The sequence below is a fragment of the Ornithorhynchus anatinus genome, chromosome 3 (assembly GCF_004115215.2).
Source record: "Ornithorhynchus anatinus isolate Pmale09 chromosome 3, mOrnAna1.pri.v4, whole genome shotgun sequence".
NCBI lineage: Eukaryota > Metazoa > Chordata > Mammalia > Monotremata > Ornithorhynchidae > Ornithorhynchus > Ornithorhynchus anatinus.
In genome coordinates, this window is record NC_041730.1 from 45371391 (window position 1) to 45397766 (window position 26376).

The window sequence follows — 26376 nt, forward strand, 5'->3', positions numbered from 1 at the left end:
GTGAGAAACAAGGACAAGAACTGGAGCGTTCCCCCAGGATGAGGGAGGGAGGTGGAAAATCGGCCTTCAAATCCTGGAGGATTTCACTGCTTCAGTGGGGCTAGGTGTTGCCCTTTCCAGAGTCAATCAATTGTATTTACTGAGCGCTTATAATGTGAAGAGCACTATACTAAGCGCCTGGGAAAGTAAAACAGAACAATACAGAAGAGACTGGGGGAATGGTAACAGGGGATAAGGGCGGACCCAAGGTGGATGGGCAAAACCCTCATTTTTTGGGCCCACTCTGTGACCATTAAATGACCTCATTCTAAAGTTCCACATACTCAAGGGAGAAAACAGTGAGAGAAGCGGTGTGGCCTAGTGGAAAGGGCCCGGACCCGGGAGTCCAAGGACCCGGGTTCTAGGTCACGCTTGTCTGCTGTTTGACCTTGGGCAGGTCACGTCACTTCTCTGGACCTCAGTTCCCTCATCTGCAGATGGGGATTCAATACCTCTTCTCCTTCCTACTTACTGAAAGTCCCACACAAATACCATCATCATCATCACACGGTGATCTCGTCTAGACCCCAGCAGAGTGGGTAAAGTGCTCAGCACATAGTAAGTGCTTAACAAACACCTCAGTTGTTATTATCATCGTAGGGACTGAAAAACCTTAAATTACAAGAGGGTGGGGACAAGAGGAACAGCACCATTCTCCCGGTGGCAAGAGCCAGAAATCTCACAGGCCCCCAGGGGAGAGAGAAGGCGGGCGACTGGATGTCAGCCAGCGTCAGGAAAGGGACAGCGTGGCCTAGTGGATAAAGTCAGGGCCTGGGAGTCAGGAAGACCTGGGTTCTAATCCCCGCTCCATCTATCCTCTGTCTAACCTCGCTGAGTCACTTCACTTCTAAGGGCCTCAGATACCTCATCTGTAAAATGGGGATTACAACTGTGAGTCCCACGTGGGACAGGGACTGTGTCTGACCTGATTTCCTGGTATCTACCCCCACGCTTAGAACGGTGACTGGCACATAGTAAGCACTCAACAAATACCATTAAAAAAATAAAAAAGAAAGGTCTTGATTGCACGGGAGAGGTTGACCAAAAACGTGTCAAGGGCCAGGCGGGTTGGATTCAACCAGACCCTGTGGGACACGCTGCTTAGAAAGAACAGGGGACAGGAAGGGGAACTGGAAATTGTCACAGCTAATTTAGAAGTCCCAGTGGACTGCAGGCTGGCAGGAGGAGGAGAGGACTTGACTCCCTCCCCCAGCGACCTCTGACCGAGCCCGGGGAAGGAACTCGAGAGCTTCCAGGCCACAACACAGTGAAGAGTCGCCGCAAGGGGCGGGCAGAACGAACAACACATCTGGTGCCAGTGCTCTGTGAGGAGAACCGTGGCACGGCCGCGGCCTGGTGCCGAGGGCTGCGAGCCAAAAGAACCGGGGTTCTAATCCCGGCTCTGCCACTTATGTGCTTTGAGGCCCAGAGAAGTGAAGTGACTTGCCCAAGATCACGGTGACCTCATCTTTCGAATGGGAATTAAGACTGGGATGCTCAAGTGGGACTGGAACTGCATCCAACTGGATAACCTTGTACTTATCCCAGCGCTTAGAACAGTGCTTGGCACATAGTAAGCGCTCAACCAATACTACCACTATTATTATTATTCTAGGAGCTGACCAAGCCTCTATGTGGGTATCCCCCAGCCTGCTGCCCCCTACTCTGGGAACTCCAGGAGCAGGAGGGGATGGGCTGGGGGCCACCGGGAGCCTCGATAGGATTCTCCCCCTCCCCATATCCGAGGCAGGAGGAGGAGCCCGCGGCTGTCGGGAAAACAAGGGTACGAAAGCTGACAAGCCTTTTACTGAGAGTGGAAACATCTCCCAACCGCGTCACCTTCTCCGCTCTGTGGTTAACGGAACCTTACTAAGGCAGGTTTTGTGCCCATCTGTCCTCTCGTTTTGTGACTAATCAGTTCTGTGTTTCAGGTTCTTCCCTCAACTTAATAGAAAATTTAGCTGTCCATATAAAATATAACGGCACACACAAGACTACAAACATTGAAAGTTTAAATTTTCAGTATTTACCTACTTATTGCAAAAGGAGCCATCTTTTTCATTAAATAATCAAATTTTCATATTAGTACAATACAACTTTATATTTTAAATACAGTATATATGTTAAGTATAAGGGATGAAGTTGTTTTTCTTGGCAATATCTGTTCAAAAGTTTAATGGATTAGAGGGTTAGTTTTAATGTTGAAGAACAACACAAATTGGCCTTGTTATGATCTTTCTAGCAGGCATTCCTTAAGGCTAGATTTTAACATTTGGTTTCCACCGGAAAAAAAAATGCTGCATTTTAAAATAATTTAGTGATGACTTACATTCGTCCCTAACTTTCACCCTAATTAGTTACAAAGATAACTCTAAAGATTCTGAACTTTGTGAGTGCATTAAATTGATATCGAACGACTCACTTCAACTCCATCTGCCTCGTGAAAACGAGTATTTTAGGTGGGGTAGGGGAAAACGCAATCAATTCTTTTAAATGCTGGAAATTTTCCATGGTAAATTCTCGGTCTTTTCTTCTTCTTTCTTTTTTTTGTTTAAATCCCAATTAGAACGGGCACCCGGAGGCGAAGACAGAGAAAGGCTCCCAGCTGGTGACTGAAGAACCCTTGGTTTTAGAAAGAATTCTATCGTTTTCACAACTGTACCAGAATGTCACAGCTACGATTCTATCGGAACACATTAAAAACGACTCCACTCAAACAGGGTTTAGAAAACTGTGGGTGAAAGAAAGTGGGGCTGAGGCCTAGCCATCAGCCACAGAGTGTTGAGGTTTGTAGTCTGTACTGGAGAATAAAGGGAGGGGGCAGGAGGGCGGAGCGTGTCTATAAATAACAGCTGTTCTAGTCCTTGACCAGCCTGTAAATGTGGTGCTGTGCTCCGTGTTCGCTGTTTGACACCTCAAACACACAGGCCATGCACAGGAGCGTTTCTTGGGTATCCCTGTTTGTTACCACCTGCAAAACAAACCAGTTTCGTCATTCTAGACCGTAAGCTTGCGGAGGGCGGGGAGCATGTATCAACTCTGCGGAACTGTACACTTTCCAGCTCTTACAGCAGTGCTGTGCACACGATGAGCGCTCGACAGATACCGTCGATCGACAGCTATCGATCCCGCGGGGGAATGACCGGACGCAGACGAGGCCTGATACCAGCTGGGGACGGGCACCTCTCTAAGGGCAGCGGGGTGGGGGGACGGGGATGGTGGGTTGCAAAAGCAGAGCTTACCAACAAGATCGTGAAGTTTTCCAATACGCTGTTCATCATGTATTTCTCTGGTAAGTGTTTGAGCTTGTGGATGAAGTTAATCATGTATTCGCACATCGGGGAGCGGTTTATTCTGTACACGAACCGACCATTCTCGAACCTCGCGTATTCCGTCTGCGGGATAACGATGATAATGGTGGTACTTATTAAGTGCTGACCATGTTCTCCGCGCTCCACTAAGGGCTGGGGTGGATATAAGGTTGGTCGTGGTCTCTGTCCCACACGGGGCACGTGGGCTAAGTGAAAGGGAGAACGGGCACTGAATCCCCATTTTCCAGACAAGGAAACTGAGGCCCTGAGAGGTGAAAAGATTTGCCCAAGGTGCCACAGCTGGCAGAGCTGGCTTAGTGGATAGAGGCCAGGCCAGGGAGTCAGAAAGACTGAGGTCCTCATCCCAACTCTGCCACTCTGCAACTCTGCTGTGTGACCTTGGGCAAGTCACTTCATCTCTCTGGCCCTCAGTTCCCTCATCAGGAAAATGGGAGTGAAGACTGGGTGCCCCACGTGGGACGTGGATGGTGTCCAACCTGATTAGCTTGCATCTACTCCAGAGCTTAATGCAGTGCCCAGCACATATTAAGCATATAAAAACACCATAAAAAAGGTGGCAGAGTGGGGATCATTACTCCCAGTCCTGTGCTCCTCTCACTAAGTCATGCCGCTTTCATACGATGAAAATGGGACTTTTCATCATCCAGTCCGAAACCATTTCCTGGCCTCCTGCCCACCATGTTCTCTGCCATCCCGAGAGCGGCTCCCTCCGTCTTGCTCCTGCCACGCCGGGACTGATGGCAAACGTTCAGTTTAAACGTTCAGTACAGTGCTTTGCACACAGTCGGCTCTCAATGAATACAATTGAACTGAATGAATGAATGATGGAGCTTCGAACCAGACGGTCGGCTGCTCTCTGGGACCCTAAAACTCCACCAGTCCTGAGCCCAGAAGGCAGACAATCCTGGAGAGAGGAGCTATTCCAGACTAGACACCTGTCCGGAAGCTCCCTGATATCCTGCTCGAGGCCTGGAAATTGGAGCTTTCCAGGTGAGAAGCTAAACTGGCCCACTTCTGGAGTTGGAAAATCATAGCATCATGACCCAAGGACGGATGGGTGCTGGGATTACTTCTTCTTGTCCCATCTATGGCCTGGTGGCTGCAATAGTCTCATATTCTCTCTCTCTCTCTCTTTCACACACATACACACACAGTTCCGACTCCCACCTAGTCCAATTAGGGCCTCCAGGAAGAGGCTGGACTAAGACATCAGTACCGGGCACCCCAGGCTCAAAAATGTGTTTAGCCAGTTTCCTCCCCATGGCCACACGCCAAAAGCAACTGCCAGACCCCGGCCTGCAGTTCCCGGTGCACAGTCTCTCTGGAGCCGGACGACTGGAGACCAGGAAGTCTGGACGCACACACGGCTCCTTAGTAACGGAAGCTCTGGGGCTACAGTCATGGGCACCGGCCAAAATAACCGGGCTGGAAAACTTCCACCACACCCCAACACGGGACTCAGCATGAAGGAATCGGGAGCGGACCCATCCTCTGCTCAAAATACAGAAAGGCGGTGAACGACCGTGAGAAGGGGCAGAAAGAATTGGGGTGCACCGTGAAGGAACTGGGAGACAGACCCATTCCCTCTTCAAAATACAGAAAGGTAGTGAGTGGTGGTGGGAAAGAGGGGCAGAGAGACTCGGGGTTCAGCGTGAAGAAACTGGAAGCTGGACCCATTCTCTCTGCCAAATACTGAAAGATAGCGTGCGGCGGTGGGAGGAGGGGCAGAGAGACACGGGGCTCAGGGTGAAGGAAACGGGAGAGGGACCATCCTGCGTTCAAAATACAACAAGGTAGTGAACAACGGAGTGAAAAGGGGCTAAGAGAGATGGGGCTCAGCGCAACGAACCGGGAGACGGACCAAACCTCTCTTCAAAATTCAGGAAGGGAGTCGACATCCGTGAGAAAAAGGGTAGAGAGACACGGGGCTCGGCGTGAGGGATCCGAGACGGATCCATTCACTGTTCAAAATTCAGAAAGATAGTGAGTAGCTGTGGGAAAAGGGAAAGAGAGGGCTGAACGATTCGCGCCACGGAAGGCTGGACACTGGCCTGGCTCCCGGGGGGTTGGGGCTGGGCTGGCTTGGGAGGTACACGAAGCACCTACTTCCTGTACTACCGGCTGGAAGGGCACCCAGCCTGCACGCTCTGCACCTCCACCCCCAACCTACTCGTCGAGCCTCGTTCTCACCTGTACGGCCCCTGACCCCTTGCCCAAGTCCTTTCCCTTGACATCTGACAGACCGTCACTCTCCCCGACTTCAAAACTCTACTAAAATCATATCGTCTCCAGGAAACCTTCCCTGATTAAGTGTTTTGGGAGGCAGTATTACTATTCTACTACATACTAAACACTGTTCTAAGTGCTGCAGCAGGTACAAGTTGATTCGGTTGGATGCAGTCCTTGCCCCGCATGGAGGCCTCACAGTCAAAGTAGGAGGGAGGATGGGAGAACTAAGGTAGAGAGAAGTGAAATAACTTTTCCAAAGTCACGTAGCAAGCATTGGGCAAAGCCGGGATTAGAACCCAGGTCCAGTGATTCCCAGGCCTGTGCTCTTTCCTCTAGCCAAATTGCTTCTCTAGGCCTTGCTGCTTCTCTTCATTTCCCCATCCTTTTCACCTTTCCTTCTGCACTGCCTGTGAACTCGTCTGTATCCTTTAAACACTTTGATACTCACTCCACCCCCAGCCCCGTTGCACTTATCATCTGCTGTTTCCCCTACCTGAAATTTACTTTCATTCCTGACTCCTCCACTAGACTGTAGACTCTTTGTGGGCAGGGCCTATCGAGTCTAATGTAGTGTATTTGAAGCAGCATGGCCTGGTGGATAGAGCACAGGCCCGGGAGTCGGAGGACGTGTATTCTGATCCCAGCTCAACCACATGTCTGCTGTGGGCAAGTGACTTCACTTCTCTGGGCCTCAGTTACTTCATCTGTAAAATGGGGATTAAGGTTGTGAGCCTCATGTGGGACAGGGAGTGTGTCCAACCCGGTTCGCTTGCATCCACCCCAGCGCTTATAACAGTGCTTGGTACAAAGCGCTTAACAAATATCACAATTATTTTTACTCGCCCAAGTGCTTAGTACAGTGCTCTGACCCCAGTAACCGCTCAGTAAATACCACTGATTGCCAGAGTTGACATGAGGGCCCATCTCTATGAGCTGAGGCAAGGATAAGAGACCCCTCCAGATGTAGCGATTGGCATACCGGATCGGTCGGTAGGTCACCGGCGTTCCCCGTGTTGACCGATGCCATTGGCAACCGAAAATGAAACGTCCAAGTCCCTCCCAGGGAGCAGACACGGTTATCCAATCACGCGTGGCTGCGGGCGTTCTCTCCGTGCAAGGGATACAGTTTGGGCCTGAGGGATGGGCTGTGGAGGATGGGGGGGGGCTAGGATTGGTGAGATAATTATAATAATTGTGCTATTTGATAAGCGCTCACTATGTGCCAGACACTGTTCTAGGCGCTGGGGTGGGTACATGCAAGCAAATTAGGTTGGATATAGTCCCTGACCCACGTGGGACTCACAGTCTCAATCCCCATTTTACAGATGAAGTAATTGAGGCCCAGAGAAGTGAAGTGACTCTCCCAAGGTCACACAGGAAACACGTGGCAGAGCCAGGATTAGAACCCATGACCTCCTAAGTCCCAGGCCCGGGCTTTTATTCATTAAGCCATGCTGCTGCAGCAGGGGGGAGGAAGATTGATGGCTGTGGGGTCCCGGGGGGAGGTCAAAGGTTTCGCGGGAGGAGGATGGTCTGGGGATTGCAGTATGTTGCTAAATTTGTAATGATGAGCCACAGACAGACCAGAAGCAGCGTGGCCTAGTGGACAGTGTACCGGCCTGGGAATCAGAAGGACCTGGGTTCTCATGTTGGCTCCGCCCATTGTCCACTGTGTGACCTTGGGCATGTCATTTCACTTCTCTGGGCCCCAGCTATCTCATCTGGAAAGTGAGAATTAAGTCTATAAGCCCCATGTGAGACAGGGCTGGTCTCAGGCCTGATTAGCTTGTATCTACCCCAGCACTTAGTACAGTGTCTGGCACATACGAAGTGCTTAACAACTGCCAAACAATAGCAACCAGGAAGTATTTCTCTGGGTGAAATGAAGGGGAGGGAGAGGGAAGGAGGAGGAGGAATGAAGAGGAGGAGAGGAGGCAGAGGAGTGGGTAGGAAAGGAGTGAGGGAGAAAGGAAGGGTCAAAAGAGAGAAGGGAGAAGGAAAAGGGGGAGAAAGGGGGAGGAGGATAATAATAACAATAATAATAACCATATTAATTGTGAGATTTGTAAAGCGCTTACTAAATGCCGATCACTGTATTAAGCAGAGAAGCACTGCGGTCTAATGGCTAGAGCAAGGGCCTGGGAGTTAGAAGGACCTAGGTTCTCATCTCAGCTCTGCCACGTCAGCTGTGTGACCTTGGGAAAGTCACTTGACTTCTTTGGCCCTAAGTTTGCCCATCTGTAAAATGGGGATTGCTACTGTGAGCCCCACGTGGGACAGGGACTATGTCCAACCTGATTTGCTTGTATCTACCTTAGTGCTTAGTACGGTGCCTGGAACATAGTAAGCACATAATAATAATAATTGTGGTATTTGTTAAGTGTTGGGGGTAAAACAGACCCTGCCCTACATGGAGCTCATAGCTTAAAAGGGGAGGGAGAACAGGTACTTTATCTACATTTTACAGTTGAGGAAACTGAGGCCCAGACATTAAGTGACTTGATCAAAGGTCACTCACCAGGCAAGAGGCAGGGCTGCGATCAGAATCAGGGTCCATGGACTTCTAGGCCCATGCTCTTTCCCCTGGGCCACAAGGACAGAAGGAGCAGGAATAGGGGAAAGACATGGAATAGAGGAAGAAGCACTGTTTCCTAGCGGATAGAGCTTAGGCCTGGGAATCAGAAGGATCTGGGTTCTCATCCCAGCTCCACCACTTGTCAGCTGTGTGATCCTGGGCAGGTCACTTTACTTCTCTGGGCCTCAGTTCCCTCATCTGAAAATGGGGATTGAGACCGTGAGCCCCATGTGGGACAGGGACTGCATCCCACCTGCCAACCTTGTATCTACCCCAGCGCTTGGTACGGGGCCTGGCACGTAGCAAGCACTTAACAAATACCTTATAAAAATGAAAAAAGAAGGGAAGAGGGCAGGAGGAGGGAAAGGGGAAAGAGACAGAGGTAGAAAAGCAATCCAGGAATCTGGGAACACCCATCCCACCGACAAGAAGGTGCGATCGGGGCCTCCTCCATACCTCGACTTTCTCTACAACTTGCTTCCCAAACGAGCAGACTTTGGTGGAGCAGGTGATTGTCATGTTTTCCGAGCTCTCATACTGACTGGTCACGCCGTAAAATGCTCCGGCGTCATCTTGGATGTTGCAGTTTAAGTCCGCCTGGGGAAGGAAACAGACACTGGGCGTCAGTCTACCTCATAACTGCGTCGGCTGAAAATGGGGTGGGAAAAAGTGTCTTTGTCTCTGTCTCTCTATTTCTCCCTCTCGCTCTCTCTCTCTCTCTCAGCAGCTGCCGGAGAGCCAGAGTGAAGCAGCACAGTGTAGTGGATAGAGCATGGGTCTGAGAGTAAGAAGGTCACAGATTCTAATCCCAGCTCAACCACTTATCTGCTGTGCGACCTTGGGCAAATCATTCACTTCCCTGTGCCTCAGTTCCCTCATCTGTAAAATGGGGATCGAGACTGTGAGCCTCATGTGGGACAGGGATCGTGTCCAACCCGATGTGCTTGTATCCACCCCAGAGCTTAGTACAGGGTTTGCCATATAGGAAGCGCTTAACAAATACTGTTGTTATCATTATCTTCATCAGTGTCCCAGCCCTGTTCCCACCTATTCTTGGACCCTCTCGTGGAGGGAATCAAACAGCCCCTCAGACTCAAAACGCAATCCTTGTTTTTAGGAGAGCGAGGGGCGGAGGAAGAGGGAGGGAACTTGTGCTCAGCCTACTCACAAGTCTGAATCACTGAAGTGAATTGTTCTGTGCGGCCCCGAACAAAGAGAAGCAGCTTTATATTTCATGCCACAGCTGTTTTAAATGAGAAGACTACGAATGAACTCCACCAGGCCCCTTCATGTTCCCGGCCACTAATTATGGCATAGATTTACATCTATCAAACGGTCGATTTTTCCAACAGAGTCTAATGTCGCTTTATTGTGCAGATTGAGTTCCCGATTTGAATTAGCATCAACATTTAGTATTTCAAAGCATCTTTTAAGCCTGCGTTGCTTTAAAGGCCGCTCGTATGCATCCTAAGTCGTCCGCCAGTCCCAGGATCGATGAGAAAATATGAGTTACGAGCTCCATAGGAGTCTAGATTCGCATCTGAAGTCTGAGTCTGCAGCATCAGCCCGGTGCTTCCCACCCGACCCCGAACCCAGGGTTAAAGAAGACCCTGAACCCCCGTTTCAGACATTCATTTATTCACTCATTCATTCAATTGTATTTATTGAGCACTTATTGGTACTAAGCACCTGGCAGACTATACTATAACAATAAATAGTCACATTCCCTGCCCTCTAGACTGTAAGCTTGTTGTGGGCAGGGATCATGTCTACCAACTCTGTTATAGTGCACTCTTCCAAGAGCTCAGTATAGTGCTCTGCACATGGTAAGTGCTCAATAAATATCATCGATTGATCGACTGACTGGAAAGCCCAATGCCCGACTCTGAGGTGGGGCTCTAAACCTGTCCTGGCAGGGATGTTGTGGGAGGTTCTTTGTCGCTCGTCTGCAAGTGCAGCTGTGACTGACAATCCACCCCCACGATTCTCTCCCAGAGATATAAAGTGAGTAGGTTCACAGTTGCTCTGGACTGTTCAGCTAGGACAGCTGAAGCCTTTACAGCAGAAGGCCCATATCCAAGAGACCAATGGTTTTATATCTATTATGGTACAGGGTAAGCGCTTACTATATTCCAAGCACTGTACTAAGTACGGGGCTAGATAAGAATTAATTATAATAATTATGGTTCTTGTTAAGCACTTACTAGGTGCCAAGTTCTGTTCTAATGAGGCTGGACTCATTCCCTGTCCCACATGGGGCTTACACTCCATCCCCATTCTACAGATGAGGCAACTGAGGCCCGGAGAAATTAAGTGACTCGCTCAAGGTCGCACGGCAGACACGTGGCAGAGCTGGGATTAGAACCCAGGTACTCGGACTTCCAGGCCTGTGCTCTTTCCACTGAGCCACGATGCTTCCCAATGTGGCTTCTGATTGGCTCCTCAAGCCGTTCCTCCCGCCCAAATCTCTGGAGACAGAGGGCATCAGAGTGTCCCGAAATCGATCTTATTTTGGGAAACTGAAATGCATCGCCTGCCTCCTTCTTACAAGCCATTCAGGATAGTGCCTGAGGCTAACCTTACCATTGACCACTAATACTGATGGTATTTGTTAAGCACTTACTATGTGCCAAGCACTGTTTAAAGCGCTAGGGTAGATACAAGCTAATCAGGTTGGCCCAAGTCCCTGCCCCACATGGGGCTCACCACTCTCTACAAAGCCAACGAAATTCCACTCTAGACTGAAAACTCATTGTGGGCAGGGAACACGTCTATCAACTTGGCCACACTGTACTCTCAGCACACAGTAAGCGCTCAGTAAACACAAATAATTGATTGAATGATTGACTGAAATTCATCTGTGAAATTCATATAAGCAGTTTCAGTCAACTTTGAAAATTAGAACACACATTCAATCTCCCTTGGAATTTGGAGACCCCCTTTCCCCTCCTGTGTTTCCCAGTTGGCGGTAAAAATTAATGACCTTTTCCACGGGTCTGCCATACTGAACTTGTTCTGGGGGAAGAGGAGATGGGTTCTTCATAAGAAAGCTTAAAGAGCTTGGCCGACTCCTCGCCCACATCCTGCCTCTGGCCTGGAACACCCTCCCTCTTCAATTCAGGCAGTGACTTTCCCCTCCTTCAAAGCCTTATTGAAAGCACACTTGCCACCAGAGCGTGCAGAGTGCAGTGCAGAGAACTATACTAACCGTGAGGGAGAGTAAAATCTTAACAGATTTGGTAGACACATTCTATGCCCACAAGGAGTCTACAGGCTGCCCGCCATGAAGTACCACAGTGCCAGTACCCCAGATTGGCAATGCAGTTGTAGTAGTATTTATTGGGCACCCATTTGGTTTGGTGCACTGTAGTAGGTGCTCAGGAAGTAGAGAATAAAGAAGTGACCGTTCCCTAACCACAAGGAGTTTAACGAAGAGCATGGCCTCGGCGAAAGGTCCGGGCTTGGGACGGAACCCGGGTTTCTATCCCGGCTCTGCCACTTTGTTTTTTTAATGGTTAAGCGCTTATTATGTGCCTAGAACTGTACTGAGTGCCAGGGTTTGATACAAGGAATGAGAAGCAGCATGGCCTAGTGGAAAGAGCATGGGCCCCGGAGCCAGAGGACACGAGTTCTCTTCCTGGGTCCGCGACTTGTCTGCCCTGTGAACTCGGGCAAGTCAGTTAACTTCTCTGTGCCTCAGTTACCTCATCTGTGAAATGGGGATTAAGACTGTGAGCCCCCCGTGGCACAGGGACTGTGTTCAACCTAATTAGCCTGTATCTAGCCCAGAGTTTAGTAGAGGGCCTGGCACACACACTTAACCAACACCATTCACAAAACAAAAAAAAGATAATCAGGTTGCAAACAGTCCATGTTCCACTTGGGGCTCCCAGTCTTAATCCCCATTTCGCACACTAAGAAACATGCTTGCTGTTTGACCCTGGGCAAGACACTTCATTTTCTGGGCTTCTGTTTCCTCATTTGTTAAATCGAGATTAAATAACTGTTCTGCTTCTTATTTTTCTGTGAACTCCATGAGGGACAGGGAATATATCCAATTTAATTCTCTTGTACCAACCCCAGGACTTGGCTCAGAGTAAGTGCTTCGTAAATACCACAATTCTTATTATTGTTGTTATTACACTGCTGGAGTATGTTTGTTGCCCCATTTTTCCTTTTCCCCTCAAAAATTTCTCCAGTGGGTGCCAGGACTCACCAAGGAAAATGAACCACCAAATTCTCCCTTGTCTCCCGGAGCAAGAACCAGTTACATCTGATGCTTGTACTGTACTCTCCCAAGTGCTCAATACAGTGTTCTGCACACAGTAAATGTACAATAAACACCATCGATTGACTGATGGAGGATTAAACCCAAACCCCCTTGCCGGAATGGGGAGATGGCTTTTTTATTTATTTGTTAATAGTATTTGTTAAGTGCTTACTATTTGTTAGATGCTGTACTAAGAGCTGGTATAGACAGTAAGTGCAATAAATACGATTGAATGAATTGAATGAATATGAGCTAATCCGGTTGGACACAGTCCCTGTCCCACAGAGGGGCTGACAGTCTTAATCCCTAATTTACAGATGAGGTAACTGGAGCCCAGAAATTACATGACTTGTACAAGGTCACCCAGTGGAAACGTGGCCCATCAGGGATTAGAACCTAGATCTTTCTGACTCCCAGGCCCATGCTATATCTGCCAAGCTGTCCGATCTAGTGGCCTTGGGGTGTTCTGATCCTGCCTCTCCTCCCCACTGGACCCGAAGGGGTCCACGAGGGAGCCCAGAAAGTTCTGTGTACACTCAACATCTTCCAAACTGCACCTTCTGCCGCTGGCTCCAGTCTCCCGCTGCTCCTAAGCAGTCCCTGACCCCGTCACCCACCTTGCAGGGAAAGCGGGGTGACAGTTTGAGCTGGGCTGGAGGAGGGAGACTTTTCAGAGCCCTTCCCTGCTCCTCACCGCCGGCCCCGGCCCCTCCTGACGGGGTCGTGCTCCCACAGATGTACTGAGCCCCTATGTGCAGACAAGGCCCTAATAAATGGCCCTTACTCCCACGGAAAAGACAGAGAGGAAAAGGAAAATGGAAGGTGTCACCTGTAGGGATGGAAAAAGAGCGGCGAAGGCATGGGTGGGGGAAGAGGAGCAGATCTAAGAGGGACAGAAGAACAGAACCTGAAGCGAAAGAGAATGAAAAATGCAAAGGGAAACGGACACTGAAAAATGTATTCGATAAAGCGAGCTACGGGGAAGAGGAGAAATGCACAGAGGGGCAGGAAAAGGAGGAGATGAAGTGTTGGACAGAGGGATAAAGAGAAGCAGCATGGCCTAGTGGACAGCGCGCAAGCCTGGGAGTCAGAAAAATGTGGGTTCTCATCCCATCTCTCCCACTTGTCTGCCGTGTAACCTTGGGCAAGTCACAAAACTTCTCTGGGCTTCAGATGCCTCATCTGTAAAATGGGGATTGAAACTGTGAGCCCCAAGTGCGACAGGGACTGTGTCCAGCCTGATTAGCTTGTATTTACTCCAGCATTCAGTACAGTGCCCAGCACATAGGAAGAGCTTAACAAGTATCATTAAAAAAATATAAAAACCAAAGAAGAGCTCAGAGACCCAGGCACAGAGGGGAAGAGACAGAGGACTATAAGGGCAGCTACGTTAGTGAACATGAGCCGGCTCCAGATGTTAAGCAGGGGAAGCCTCAGGGCACCCTCCGCTTGTGTCAGGGACGGGAGGGAGGGGGTGACAGCAGATGGTGACAATAAAAAATATAAAGGCCCATCGGATGCAGCAGCGGGGTTAATAGTGACCTGAGAGGGTGAGGTTCTGACTCCGGAGGGAGGGAAGCATGTCCTGAAAGAGATGCTCTGGGTTTGGGGATCTGGATGGACGGTGGCGTAATGTAATGCCGCCAGCTGTGTGGGGAGGCGGGCTGCTCCCTGTCTCTGAGTGGCCCAAGGTCCGCACTCGGCCCTGCCCTGTTCTCCGACACTGCCTCCCATAAGGACAAGTCCCACAGAGAAGCAGCATGGCCGAGTGGATATAGCACGGGCCTGAAGGTCGGAAGGACATGGGTTCTCATCCCTCTATTGCCAACTGTCAGCTGTGTGATCTTGGGCAAGTCACTTCTCTGGGCCTCAGTTCCCTCATCTGAAATACGGGGATTAAGACTTTAAGCCCCATGTGGGACCAGGACTGTGTCCAACCTGATTAGTGGGTTATCTACCCCCGCACTTAGTACGGTGCCTGGCTCATCGTAGGTGCTTAGCAAATACCAAGATAAAAACCAACAAAAAAAGAATCCTGGCTCGGCTGTGATCATCCCCATGAGAAGAATAGTGGGCTATAGGGCAGTCATGGAGCCTGTCGAATAGCAAGGCCCAAGGTGGCCTCCTCAGGGATGACGAACAGCACAAGAGTCCGATGATAAAATGTGTGTGATACTTTCACACTTACAATTTAGGCTCAATGGTGATTCTTCAAAATTTTTATTCAACTGATGGTCGCCCATGCCACCAAGAGCTAAAACCTGCTCAGAAATTTCTGTACCTCTTTCAAACGTCCATTTAGCATTCACCCTTTCCTGACGAGGACCTGATCATTCAAAGCTTTCAGAATCAAAGGCCACAGCCAGCTTACACCCAATTTACAGAGAGAAATGAGACGTGGGCAAGTCATTTCACTTCTCTGAGCCTCATTCCCTCATCTGTCAAATGGAGATTAAGACTGTGAGCCCCAAGAGGGACAGGGTCTGAGTTTAGCTTGTATCTACACCAGCGCTTAGTAGAGTGCCTGGCACATAGTAAGCACTTAACAAATACCATTAAAAAAAAAAGACATCCAGGCTCTAAGTGAAAGAAATAATCACCAGGTCTTACCCAGAATTTGACGAGGAAGAAAGCGTTTTGAGGGCCCTTCCCGAACAGTTCCTTCAAGCCACCTTTTTTTTCAGGAAACTTGTCGTAAATCTGGCGGATGTCAACGGACTCGAGCAAAGGGTCACTGTACGAGTGGTTGGCGTGGCCAATGTGCACGAAGAGATGTTTGTTGTACTGTGAGAAGAAGCAGAAGTGCTGGGGTTAGACTCCTCGGCGAACACTCATCGCTTTGGACGGGGTGGGGGTGGGTCTCCTTGGGGAAGGGGAGGGGTGGATCGGTCACCCTCCAGAATCCCAGCTCCATGGAGCGTCTGCTGTGTGACCTTGGGCAAGTCATTTCATTTCTCTGGGCCTCAGGTCCCTCATTTGTCAAATGGGGATGAAGACTGTGAGCCCCACGTGGGATGGAATTAGCTTGTATCTACCCCGGTGCTTGGCAGGTAGGGAGTGCTTAACAAATACCATTAAAAAAAATCTCCTGCAGGATTCTGTAGGTGGTCTTGGGGAGATCCCCATAATGCTACAAGTCAATAACATAAAACCGTTCCTCCCCTGAGAACATATCAAAATCTATTTTAAAGTCTGTGTCCCACTATAGACCCTAGCTCGTTTTGGGCAGGGATCATGTCTCCCAACTCTGTTGTACGGTACTTTCCCAAGCGCTTAGAACAATGTTCTATACAAAGTAAGTGCGTGTTAACAACCATGAACTGGGTGGGTCTAGTGTAAACGGCTTTCATTAGCGTGTGCCTTGTCTCAATGAAGCTCCTCCTGAGAATAGAGCAGTTATTTCCCCAGAACATTTAAGGGATCGACCAACTCTGTTGTACTGAACTTTCCCAAGTGTTTAGAACAATGCTTTGCACACAGTAAGTGCAAAATAAAAAACAAGGATTGATTGATTGGGTCCAATGTTACTAGCTTTCATCAGTGTGAAGCTCGCCCCGAGACTAGATCCGTATTTCCCCAGAACATTTAAGGGATTGCTACTGTCAACTCTGTCGTACTGAACTTTCCAAGCACTTAGTTCAGTGCTCTGCACATAGTAAGCGCTCAAGAAATACCATTTAAAAAACAGTTCAGCTCCCCTTCAGAGGAGACTCTCCCAAAGATACTGGCACAGTATTCCCAGGGATGGCAGCCACAGATGGAAGTTCTTGGGATGGTTGAGTTAGAGCCAGTGAGAACCACACAGCAAATGATAATGATGGCATATAAGTGTTTACTATGTGCCAAGCACTGTTCTAGGCACTGGAAAAACTCTCATATACTTCTCCTGGTCTCCAGGAAAGAGCATGGGCCTGGGAGTCTGGAAATCAGGGTTCTAATCCCGGCTCTACCACCTACCTGGCTGTGTGTCCCGGGTGAAGCTCGCTAGACTGTGAGTTCGTCAAGGGCAGGGATAATGTTTCCTTACTCTACTGTGTCTGGTAACTCTGGATCGTACTCTCCCAAGCGTTCAGTACAGTGCTCTGCACTCAAAGCGCTCAATAAATAACACTGATTGGTTGCAAGTCACAACTTCTCTGAGCCTCAGTTTTCTCATCTGTAAAATGGGGATTCAAAACCCATTCTCCCTCGCTCTGAAACTGAGGCTCGTGTTCTTTCCACTATCATTCAGTCATTTAATGGATAGTATTTATTGAGCATTTACTATGTGCAGAGCATACTAAGCGCTTGGGAGACTACGATACAACAGAGTCAGCAGACATGTTCCCTGCCAGCAACCGGTTTACAGTCTGCTTCCGCTGCGACCCTGAGAGACTTCACGGTGCAGAGAAAATTACAAGACGGAGAGAAAGAGAGAGAAAAGGGAGAGAGATAGCATGTGCGCGTGCCTGTGTGCTGAGAGACGGGTCAGAAGAGACAGAGGATGGAGAAGGGAGAGGCAGGAACCAGGTCCCGGACAAGCAGGAGCGAAAAAATATAATATTGCAAAGACTTCCTTCCCAGACGCCCTCCTATGGTAACCGGAAACCAGAAAGGAAGTCAAAGGGAGGGATTGGAAAACAGGCAGATCAGGGAGTCTCCCCGAAGCAAAACCCACGTGGCTCATTTCAGGGTGGCTGGAAAGTCCCCAACGGACACTGTCCAATGGAAGTGCAGAGAGCTCGCCAACTGCGACACCCCAAACCATGCTGTGTGTCATCACCTGACAATGCTGGCTTTGACTTTAGGGGTGTAATTACCTTCTGATGTTGTTACAGTTTCCCTCATTCATTCGTTCATTCAATAACATGCACTTGGGAGAGTACTACAACAATAAACAGACACTTCCTGCACACGAGCTTACAGTCTAGAGGGGAGGAGACAGACATCAATACAAATACATAAAACTACACACATGTATATAAGCGTTATGGGGTTATCTCTTGGAGGAGATGTACCATCAATGAGGTTTCGAAGGAGGGGAGAGTAATTGTCAGATTTGAGGAGGGAGGGCATTGGAGGCCACAGGCAGGACTTGGGGTAGGGGTTGTCGGGGAGAAGGACGAGATCTAGTCACAGTGAGCTTAGCGCTAGAGGACCAAAGTGTGTGGGCTGGGTTGTAGTATGAGAGAAGCGAGGTGAGTAGGAAGGGTCAAGGTGGTGAGGAGATTTTGTTTGATGTGGAGGTGGATGGGCGACCACTGGAGTTTTTTTGAGGAGCGGGGTGACATGATCTGAACATTTTTGTAAAAAGATACTCTGGGCAACAGAGTGAAGTATGGACTGGAGTGGGGAAAAATAGGAGGCTGGGAGGACTGAAAGGAGGCTGATGCAGTAATCCTAGCGGGATAAAATGAGTGACTGTATTAACGTGGTAGCAGTTTGGATGGAGGAAAGGGTGGATTTTAGCGATGCTGTGAAGGTGGGACTGACAGAATTTAGTGATGGACTGAATTTATGGGTCGCACGACAGAGAACAGTCAAGGATACCACTAAGTTTACGAGCTTGTGAGACAGGAAGGATGGCGGTGCCATCTACACTGATGGGAAAGTCAGGGGGAGGGCAGGGTTGGGGTGGGAAGATAAGGAATTCCGTTTCAGACATGACAGGAGGTGACAGGAGGACATCCAAATAGAGATGTCTTGAAGGCAGGAGGAGATGCGAGGCTGGAGAGAGGGAAAGAGATCAGAGCTGGAGTTGCAGATCTGGGTATCATCCACAAAGAGTTGGTTGTTGAAGCCAGGGGAGAGAATGAGTTCTTCAAGGGAGTGGGTGTAGATGAAGAATAGAAGGGGATCCAGAACTGAACCTTGAGGAATCCCCACAGTTAGGGGGTGGGAGGCGGGGGAGGAGCTCACGAACGAGACCGAGAATGAACGGCCAGAGGAGTACGAGAACGAGGAGAAGACAGAGTCAATGAAGCCAAGGTTGGATAATGTATTCAGGAGAAGGGGGTGGTCTACAGTGTCGAAGGCAGCTGAAAGTTTCAGGAGGATTAGGATGCAGTAGAGGTTGTTGGACTTGGCAAGAAGGAGGTCACTGGTGACAAAGCTTTAAGAGGGTAGTTTCTGTGGAGAGAAGGGGATGAAAGCCAGATTGGCGGGGTCCAAGGAGACAATCGGAGGAGAGGAATTTGAGAGAGCGGGTGTACACAACTCGCTCAAGGGGTTCGAAGAGGAATGGTAGGAGGGAGCCGTGGGGTCGAGGGAGGGTTTTAGTGGAACCCTAAATTGCCGGTAACGGGATTCTCAGGGTAGAGAAGCAGTTTGGCCTAATGGAAGGAGCACAGGCCTGAGAGTCGGAAGGACAGGGGTTCTAAAACCAGCTCTGTCACTTTTCTGCTGGGTGACCTTGGGCAAGTCACTCGACTTCTATGGGCCTCAGGTATCTCATCTGTAAAATGGGGGTCAGGACTATGAGCCCAATGTGGACAGGGACTGTGCCCAACCTGATTATATCTACCCCAGTGCTCAGAACAGTTCCTGGCACATAAGTGCTTAAGGAATACCATAAAAAAGGATGGGGCAGGATGATGCGTGACCAGGAAGTCCATGGCTCGGCAATTCTGGGAACGGGATCTTAGAGCAGCGGGCTTCGCACCCGTTTGAGGCATTTGTCGTTGACACAGGTGCTCACTGTTGCCGGACAGGACAGGGGGGACCTTTCCCGGATGGCATTTCTTCCCCACATTCTTGATGCCCACTCGGCAAAGCAGAGAACTCTGCTTATCACCAGGTTGTGAGGCCCACTGGTTGACCGATCGATCTCCGCTCCTAAGGAACAATGTCTGATTGGACGCTCTCCAGAAACAGCACCCTGCCCCTGAGAACGCTCAGTCTCAGCATTAGGTTGTAAACACAGATGGCCGATTGATGGATTTCTGATCGTAAGCTCCAATGGGCGACCGATCAACTTCTGTTTGGAAGGACCGATGGCTGATTGATGGATCTTCGGAGAAAGCGCCCTGCCCCCAAGAACACTCACTGTCTTTTGTGGGACTGGCTCTAGGTGGTGCTCCAAAGATAACAGTAGTATCCACTCCAGCGCTTAGTACAGTGCCTGGCCCTTAGTAAGGGCTTAACAAAAACCTTCATCATTATTACAATCATCACAAGTGCTCAAATTCCACAATTACTATCATTACCGTGGTACTTGAGCGCATACTATGTGCTAAGAACCTCCTCTCCCAAACGCTTAGCACAGTGCTCCGCACACAATACACACTCCATAAATACCATTGATTGACTATGCGAAGGATAAGGGAAGGTAAAAGATATGTAAATCAGACACTGACCCTGTCTCACATGGGGCTCACGGTTCAAAGGGGAGGGAGAATGGGCATTGAGACCCCATTTGAGAGATGAGGAAATTGAGACCCAGAGAAGCACAGTGACTTGCCCAAGCCAAGAAGCAGCGTGGCTCAGTGGAAAGAGCCCGGGCTTGGGAGTCAGAGGTCATGGGTTCGAATCCCGGCTCTGCCAGCTGTCAGCTGTGTGACTGTGGGCAAGTCACTTAACTTCTCTGGGCCTCAGTTCTCTCATCTGTAAAATGGGGATTAAGACTGTGAGCCTCATGAGGGACAACCTGATTACCCTGTATCTACCCCAGCGCTTAGAACAGTGCTCTGCACATAGTACGCGCTTAACAAATACCAACATTATTATTAAGTTCATAACACCGGTAAGTGGTGGACTCGGGATCTGAACCCAGGTCCTCTGACTCTCAGGCCTGGGCTGGGTGCCCCCCTTCCCCCAATCCTGTGCAATTTCAGGCCCAGTTACAACTGCTAGACCCCCGTAAGCTCCTTGAGGGCAGGGAATGTGCCTACCTAAGTCTGTTATATTGAAGTCTCCCAACTGCTGAGTACAGTGCTCTGCACACAGTAAGCACTCGGAATATACCAATGATGGATTAATCGATTGACTGAAACCCTAAAACAGCCCTGAGAACTTAGGACAGACTTCTAGCGGCCCCACATTATCCCTCAGAGCCTCCAGGTGGCAGCCTCTCCCCAAACTCCCTCCTCTAAAAATTCCAAGTATTTGAAGAACGCAGTAAAACCATGAAAAATGACTCTTGTCAAATAATATCAGGAGAAAAATTATAATCCACTTAGGAATTTAGAGAAACCAAGACAAATCGCTCTGTGTCAGGGGAGGCGAACGTACGAGTTCTAACAGAACAAGGACAAATCACCCACTTTTGATTTTTCCAGGCTAACCCAGCGGCGGTGTCAATAGCGGCTCTCTCTAGAGGATGTTCCGGCCCAGGCCTCCCCTCCCCCTCAGAGCCTGCTGTCCTGGGAAGGCGGGATTTTCCTGGCCGTTCCGGGGCCGGCCCAGGAAGCTATGAGTAGCCGGAGAGTTGCCCTCCTCTTCGGCCCGCCCCCGCACCACACAACTATACACAAAGTCTACACACACACAACCTCTACGCAGCAAGTCTACCTCTTCCCCAAGCCCTGCTTCTGCCAGCTGGCTTCAGAGACAAGGGAGGGGAGTCTGAGGAGAATGGAGGTATCGGCTGCTCGAACGAGGACGCCCGTCTGTCTCAGGGCCCGGGGCCTGCTTGTTTCAGGAGTGCGGGTTTGAGGGAATGAAGGGAAATGAAGCTCTCTGGACAAGGGATCACGGCGACCCTGCCATCCTTGACACCTCAAAATAAAAGGCCCAGATGCGGAGAGCCCCACCGGGACCCTCTGGCATAATAATAATTATTATGGCATTTGTTAAGTGCTTACTATGTGCCAAGCACTGTAAGGAAGGCTCAGGACCCTGGAAACAGATGGGAGGAGAGCCCAAAAAGAGTCCTTTTCTCTGACTTCCTCCCCGCCAGCCCCTGGCCTTTTTTTTTTTTTTCTAAATGGTACTTTGTAAGTGCTTACTACATGCCAGGCACTGCAGGTCTGTAGTCCAGACCAGCTAATCAGTCCCTGTCTCACATGGGGCTCAGTATTAATCCCCATTTTACCTAGGAGGTCACTGAGGCCCAGAGAAGTGAAGTGAGTTGTCCAGGGTCACAGAGCAGACAAGCGGGGGGGCCGGGATTTGAACCCGGGGCTTTCTGACTCCCAGGACCGGGCTCCTCAGTAATACCTGTCTGTCCCTGTTCCCCTGCCAGAGAGACCCCAGGGGAGGGGCAGGCTTGGAAGGAGAGTCACCTCTCCTTAGAAGATGAACATTTTTCACCCACAGTGACACAAAACAGAACACCCTGCTCCTAAATGGCCTCTGAGAGCTTTCGGGGAGAGAAGGGAAAGGGAGGGGAGGGAGGAGGGGCGGATGGAGCCGAGTTGCCCGGGAGAGTCTGGCTGAGGTCCAGGGTGAAATGTCCATGAAATCAGTATTTCCAGATGCTCTCGATTGCCGCATCACCTAATTTTAGGGAGAAAAGTGGGGTAACGCTGAAAGCCGTTCAGGTAAAGCGTCAAGCCAACAAGGAGGACAGAAAGTAGCTTCAGGGCCGCAGGGTTTCTGTCAGTCTCTGTCCCTTGGGAGAAGTTCAGCAGGGGCCTGGTACTTGGGGAAGAGGAGGGGGAGGGATAAGAAGGGGAGAAGGCAATGGGAGGAGGCCAATTCACCTTTCTCTCCCTCCGCTACCCTTTCCTCCCTCCTCCCCCTTACCATTTTCTCTTTCTTTCTCTCTCTCTCACTCTCATTAAGTGCTTACCATGTGCCAGGCACTGACCTAAACACTAGGCTAGATACAAGCTAGTCAAGTCCCGGTCCTCTCCCAGACCTCCCTATCACCGTGGATGGCATGACCATCCTTCCTATCTCTCAGGCCCGCAATCTCGGTGTCATCCTTGACTCGTCTCTCTCGTTCACCCCACACATCCTATCTTTTACCAAGACCTGCCGATTTCACTTTTACAATATCACCAAGATCCGCCCTTTCCTCTCCACCCAAATGGCTACCTTACTGCTACGGGCTCTCGTTATATCCCGGCTAGACTACTGTGTCAGCCTTCTCTCTGATCTCCCTTCCTCTTCTCTCGCCCCGCTCCAGTCTATTCTTCACTCCGCTGCCAGGATCATCTTCCTGCAGAAACGATCTGGGCATGTCACTCCCCTTCTTAAACAACTCCAGTGGTTGCCTATCAACCTCCGCTCCAAACAAAAACTCCTCACTCTAGGCTTCAAGGCTCTCCATCACCTTGCCCCTTCCTACCTCTCCTCCCTTCTCTCTTTCTACTGCTCACCCCGCACTCTCCGCTTCTCTGCCACCCACCTCCTCACCGTCCCTGGGTCTCGCCTATCCCGCCGTCGACCCCCAGGCCACGTCCTCCCGTGGTCCTGGAACGCCCTCCCTCCTCACCTCCGCCAAACTGATTCTCTTCCCCTCTTCAAAACCCTACTTAAAACTCACCTCCTCCAAGAGGCCTTCCCAGACTGAGCTCCCCTTCTCCCTCTACTCCCTCTACCGCCCCCCCTTCACCTCTCCGCAGCTTAACCCTCTTTTCCCCCCATTTCCCTCTGCTCCTCCCCCTCTCCCTTCCCATCCCCTCAGCACTGTACTCGTCCGCTCAACTGTATATATTTTCATTACCCTATTTATTTTGTTAATGAAATGTACATCGCCTTAATTCTATTTAGTTGCCATTGTTTTTACGAGATGTTCTTCCCCTTGAATCTATTTATTGCCATTGTTCTTGTCCATCTGTCTCCCCCGATTAGACTGTAAGCCCGTCAAATGGCAGGGACTGTCTCTATCTGTTGCCGACTTGTTCATTCCAAGTGCTTAGTACAGTGCTCTGCACATAGTAAGCGCTCAATAAATACTATTGAATGAATGAATGAATGAAAGTTGGACTCAGTCCCTGCCCCACTTGGGGCTCACAATCATAAACTTCATTTGACAGATGAGGGAACTGAGGCCCAGAGAACTGAAGTGACTTGCCCAAGGTCCCACAGCAGACACGTGGCACAGCTGGGATTAGAACCAGGTCCTCCTGGCGTTGTGCTCTATCTCTAAGCCATGCAGTTTCTCACGCTATTCGGCCTGGTTTGGTTCAGCACTAGTATCAGCAACCCGGGGCTGCGGAAAGGGGGCGGGGTGTGGGGGAGAATATATGTATTTTTTTCTAAGTGGTATTTGTTAAGCGTTTACTATGTGCCAGACACTGTACTAAGTGCTGGGGTCGGCGCAAGCTATTCAGGGTTGGACACAGTCCATGTCCCACATGGGGCTCACAGTCTTAATCTCCATTTTAGGCCCGGAGAAGTGATTTGCTCAAGGTCCCACAGCAGACAAGTGGCAGAGTCGGGATTAGAACCCAGATCCCTCTGACTCCCAGGCCCGGGCTCTACTGGACCACGCTACTTCTCTGTTTCTGGCTTAAAGCAGGAGGCCAGAAGGGGACACTACCAACCCTGGCTTCCTCTCCTCCCCCATGGTTGTGGGAAAGGGGGCTGGGGCCAGCACAGTGTGGCTCTCAAAGAGAAAATGCAAGAAATCTCAGGGCCAGAAACTCCAGTCAACAAGCAGATCTCTTTTATTATGGTACTTCATTCAACCGTATTTATTGAGCGCTTACTATATGCAGAGCACTGTACTAAGCGCTTGGAGGAGTAAAATACAACAACAAAGAGACACATTCCTAGCCCAAAATAAACTTACTTATTCAGTGCTTACTATATACCAGGCACTAAGCACCAGGGGGATACGAGACAATTGGGTTGGACATGTCCCACATGGGACTCAGTCTTAATCCCCATTTCCCAGATGAAGTATCTGCGAAATCTGTGTCTCATCTGCTTATCTCTGACAGTAAACTCATTGCGGGCAGGGAATTTGTCTGTTATATTGCTTGACTGTACTCTCCCAAGCACTTAGTACAGTGGTCTGTGCACAGGAAGTGCTCAATAAATTTGATTCACTGACTGATGCATAGAGAAGTGAGATAATAATAATAATGTTGGTATTTGTTAAGCGCTTACTATGTGCAGAGCACTGTTCTAAGCGCTGGGGGAGATACAGGGTAATCAGGTTGTCCCATGTGAGGCTCACATTTAATCCCCATTTTACAGATGCGGTAATTGAGGCCCAGAGAAGTTAAGTGACTTATCCACAGTCACACAGCTGACAAGTGGCAGAGCAGGGATTCGAACCCATGACCTCTGACTCCTAAGCCCGGGCTCTTTCCACTGAACCACGCTGCTTGCCCAAGGTCCTAAGGCAAGCAGTGGGCAGGGAATGTCTTTTATATTGTACTCACCTAAGCACTTAGCAGAGTGCTCTGCACACTAAGTGCTCAATAAAGCCAAATGATTGAATGATTGAGCTGGAATTAGAACTCGGATCCTCTAACTTCCAGGGTGGTGCTCTTTCTACTAGGTCACACTGCTTCTCCAGACTGCTTATTTTGCTTGCTCCTTCAAGAAGGGACAAAGGATTTGCCTGAATGAACTCCTCCCAACACAAATGGGTAGGGTCCACATCTCTCACACTGGGGACTGGTAATTGGAAATATATATTTGAAATTAATACGTACGTATTTTTTTATTTGGATGAAGACTACTGGGAGAGCGATCAACGGTATTTAATGAGCACTTATTGTGTGCAGAGCACTGTACTAACGGCTTGGGAGGGCCGGGAAGCAGCATGGATAGAGCACGGGCCCAGGAATGAGGTGGCTGTGGTTCTAATTCCGGCTCCGCCACTCGTCTGCTGGCGGAAGAAGTTATTTCACTCCCTCTGTGCCTCAGTTTCCTCATCTGTAAATTCATTCAATCGGGGATTGAGAGTGAGAGCCCCACGTGGGACAGGGACACAGTCCCTGTCGTCCGACCCATTTGCTTGTATCCACCTCAGAGCTCAGCACAGTGCCTGACACACAGGGCTTCACAAATATCTGAATTCTTCTAATTATTACTAGAATGCAACAGATTTGGTAGACACCTTCCCAGATCCTCCTGAACAGGAATGTCGTTAAGTGTTGTCACCACACCTATGCGACAGGCCTAGATTGGGAGTTCTCAACCTGAGGTCCACAGTCCTGCCTCGGCCTCAACATGCCCATCTCTAAAATGGGATGTAGCAGCTTTAAGGAAAGACCATGGCCTAGTGGAGAGAGCACTGGCCTGAGAGTCAGAGGAACTGTGTTCTAATCCCAGATGTGCCACTCGTCTGCTGAGACCTTGGACAAGTCACTCTGTTTCTCTGGGCCTCCGTTCCCTCATTGGTAAAATGTGGATTAAGAATGTGAGCCCCATATGGGACAGGGAATGTGTCTAACCTGATTAGCTCCTATCTATCCCGGCGCTCAGGACAGCCTCTGGCACGTTTTTATTAATACCAAATTCCATCAAGTCTCTTCCGATTCCTGGAGACTCTATGGATATATTTTCTCCAGAACGCCCTATCTTCTGCCATAATCTGTAGCTAATGCTAATGGTTCTTCCGTTATCGTTTTTATGGTTTCTTATCCATCTAGCTGCTGGTCTGCCTCTTTCACGTCTTCCCTGGACTTTTCCCAGCATTAGTGTCTGCTCCAGAGAATTAGTCCTCCTAATGATCTATCCCAAATATGCTCATCTAAATCGAGTCATTTGGCCTTCCAAAGATCACCTTGGCTTAATTTGCTCCGAAACCCATTTGTTTGTTTTTTGGGCAGCCCACGATATCCGCAAAAGCCTTCTCCAACACCACATTTCAAAAGAGTCGATGCTCTCTCAATCTTTTTTCGCTATCCGGCTTTCGGATCCATACACTGGCACTGGAAACACCACAGAACTGACCATTTGTAATTTTGTGGCAATTGTTACATCAGCACTGTAAGCGCTTAACAAATACCAGGAAAAAAAAAAGGAGAGAAAGAATGCGGAAGGCAGCCGCTTAGCTTAAATTCCAACAGGAGCCCTTCTGGTGGGCAGACCCCACCCAAGGTCAC

At 49.5% G+C, this 26376-nt stretch overlaps 1 protein-coding gene across 8 annotated transcripts in view; it reads right to left on the minus strand.

Moving 5' to 3' along the window:
• Positions 1–2211: 2211 nt before the first annotated feature.
• The window catches only part of TEAD1 (TEA domain transcription factor 1), a 247873-nt gene continuing 223708 nt past the window's right edge, over positions 2212–26376 (minus strand). For all 8 annotated transcript variants that reach the window (XM_029060544.2, XM_029060543.2, XM_029060547.2 and 5 more), the window contains 4 exons: positions 15056–15229; positions 8632–8772; positions 3282–3434; positions 2212–3010 (listed from right to left, as the gene is read on the minus strand). In XM_029060544.2, coding sequence (XP_028916377.1) covers positions 2897–3010; positions 3282–3434; positions 8632–8772; positions 15056–15229 — 582 coding nt within the window. In that variant the 3' untranslated portion in view covers positions 2212–2896. The remainder of the gene's footprint in view (positions 3011–3281; positions 3435–8631; positions 8773–15055; positions 15230–26376) is intronic.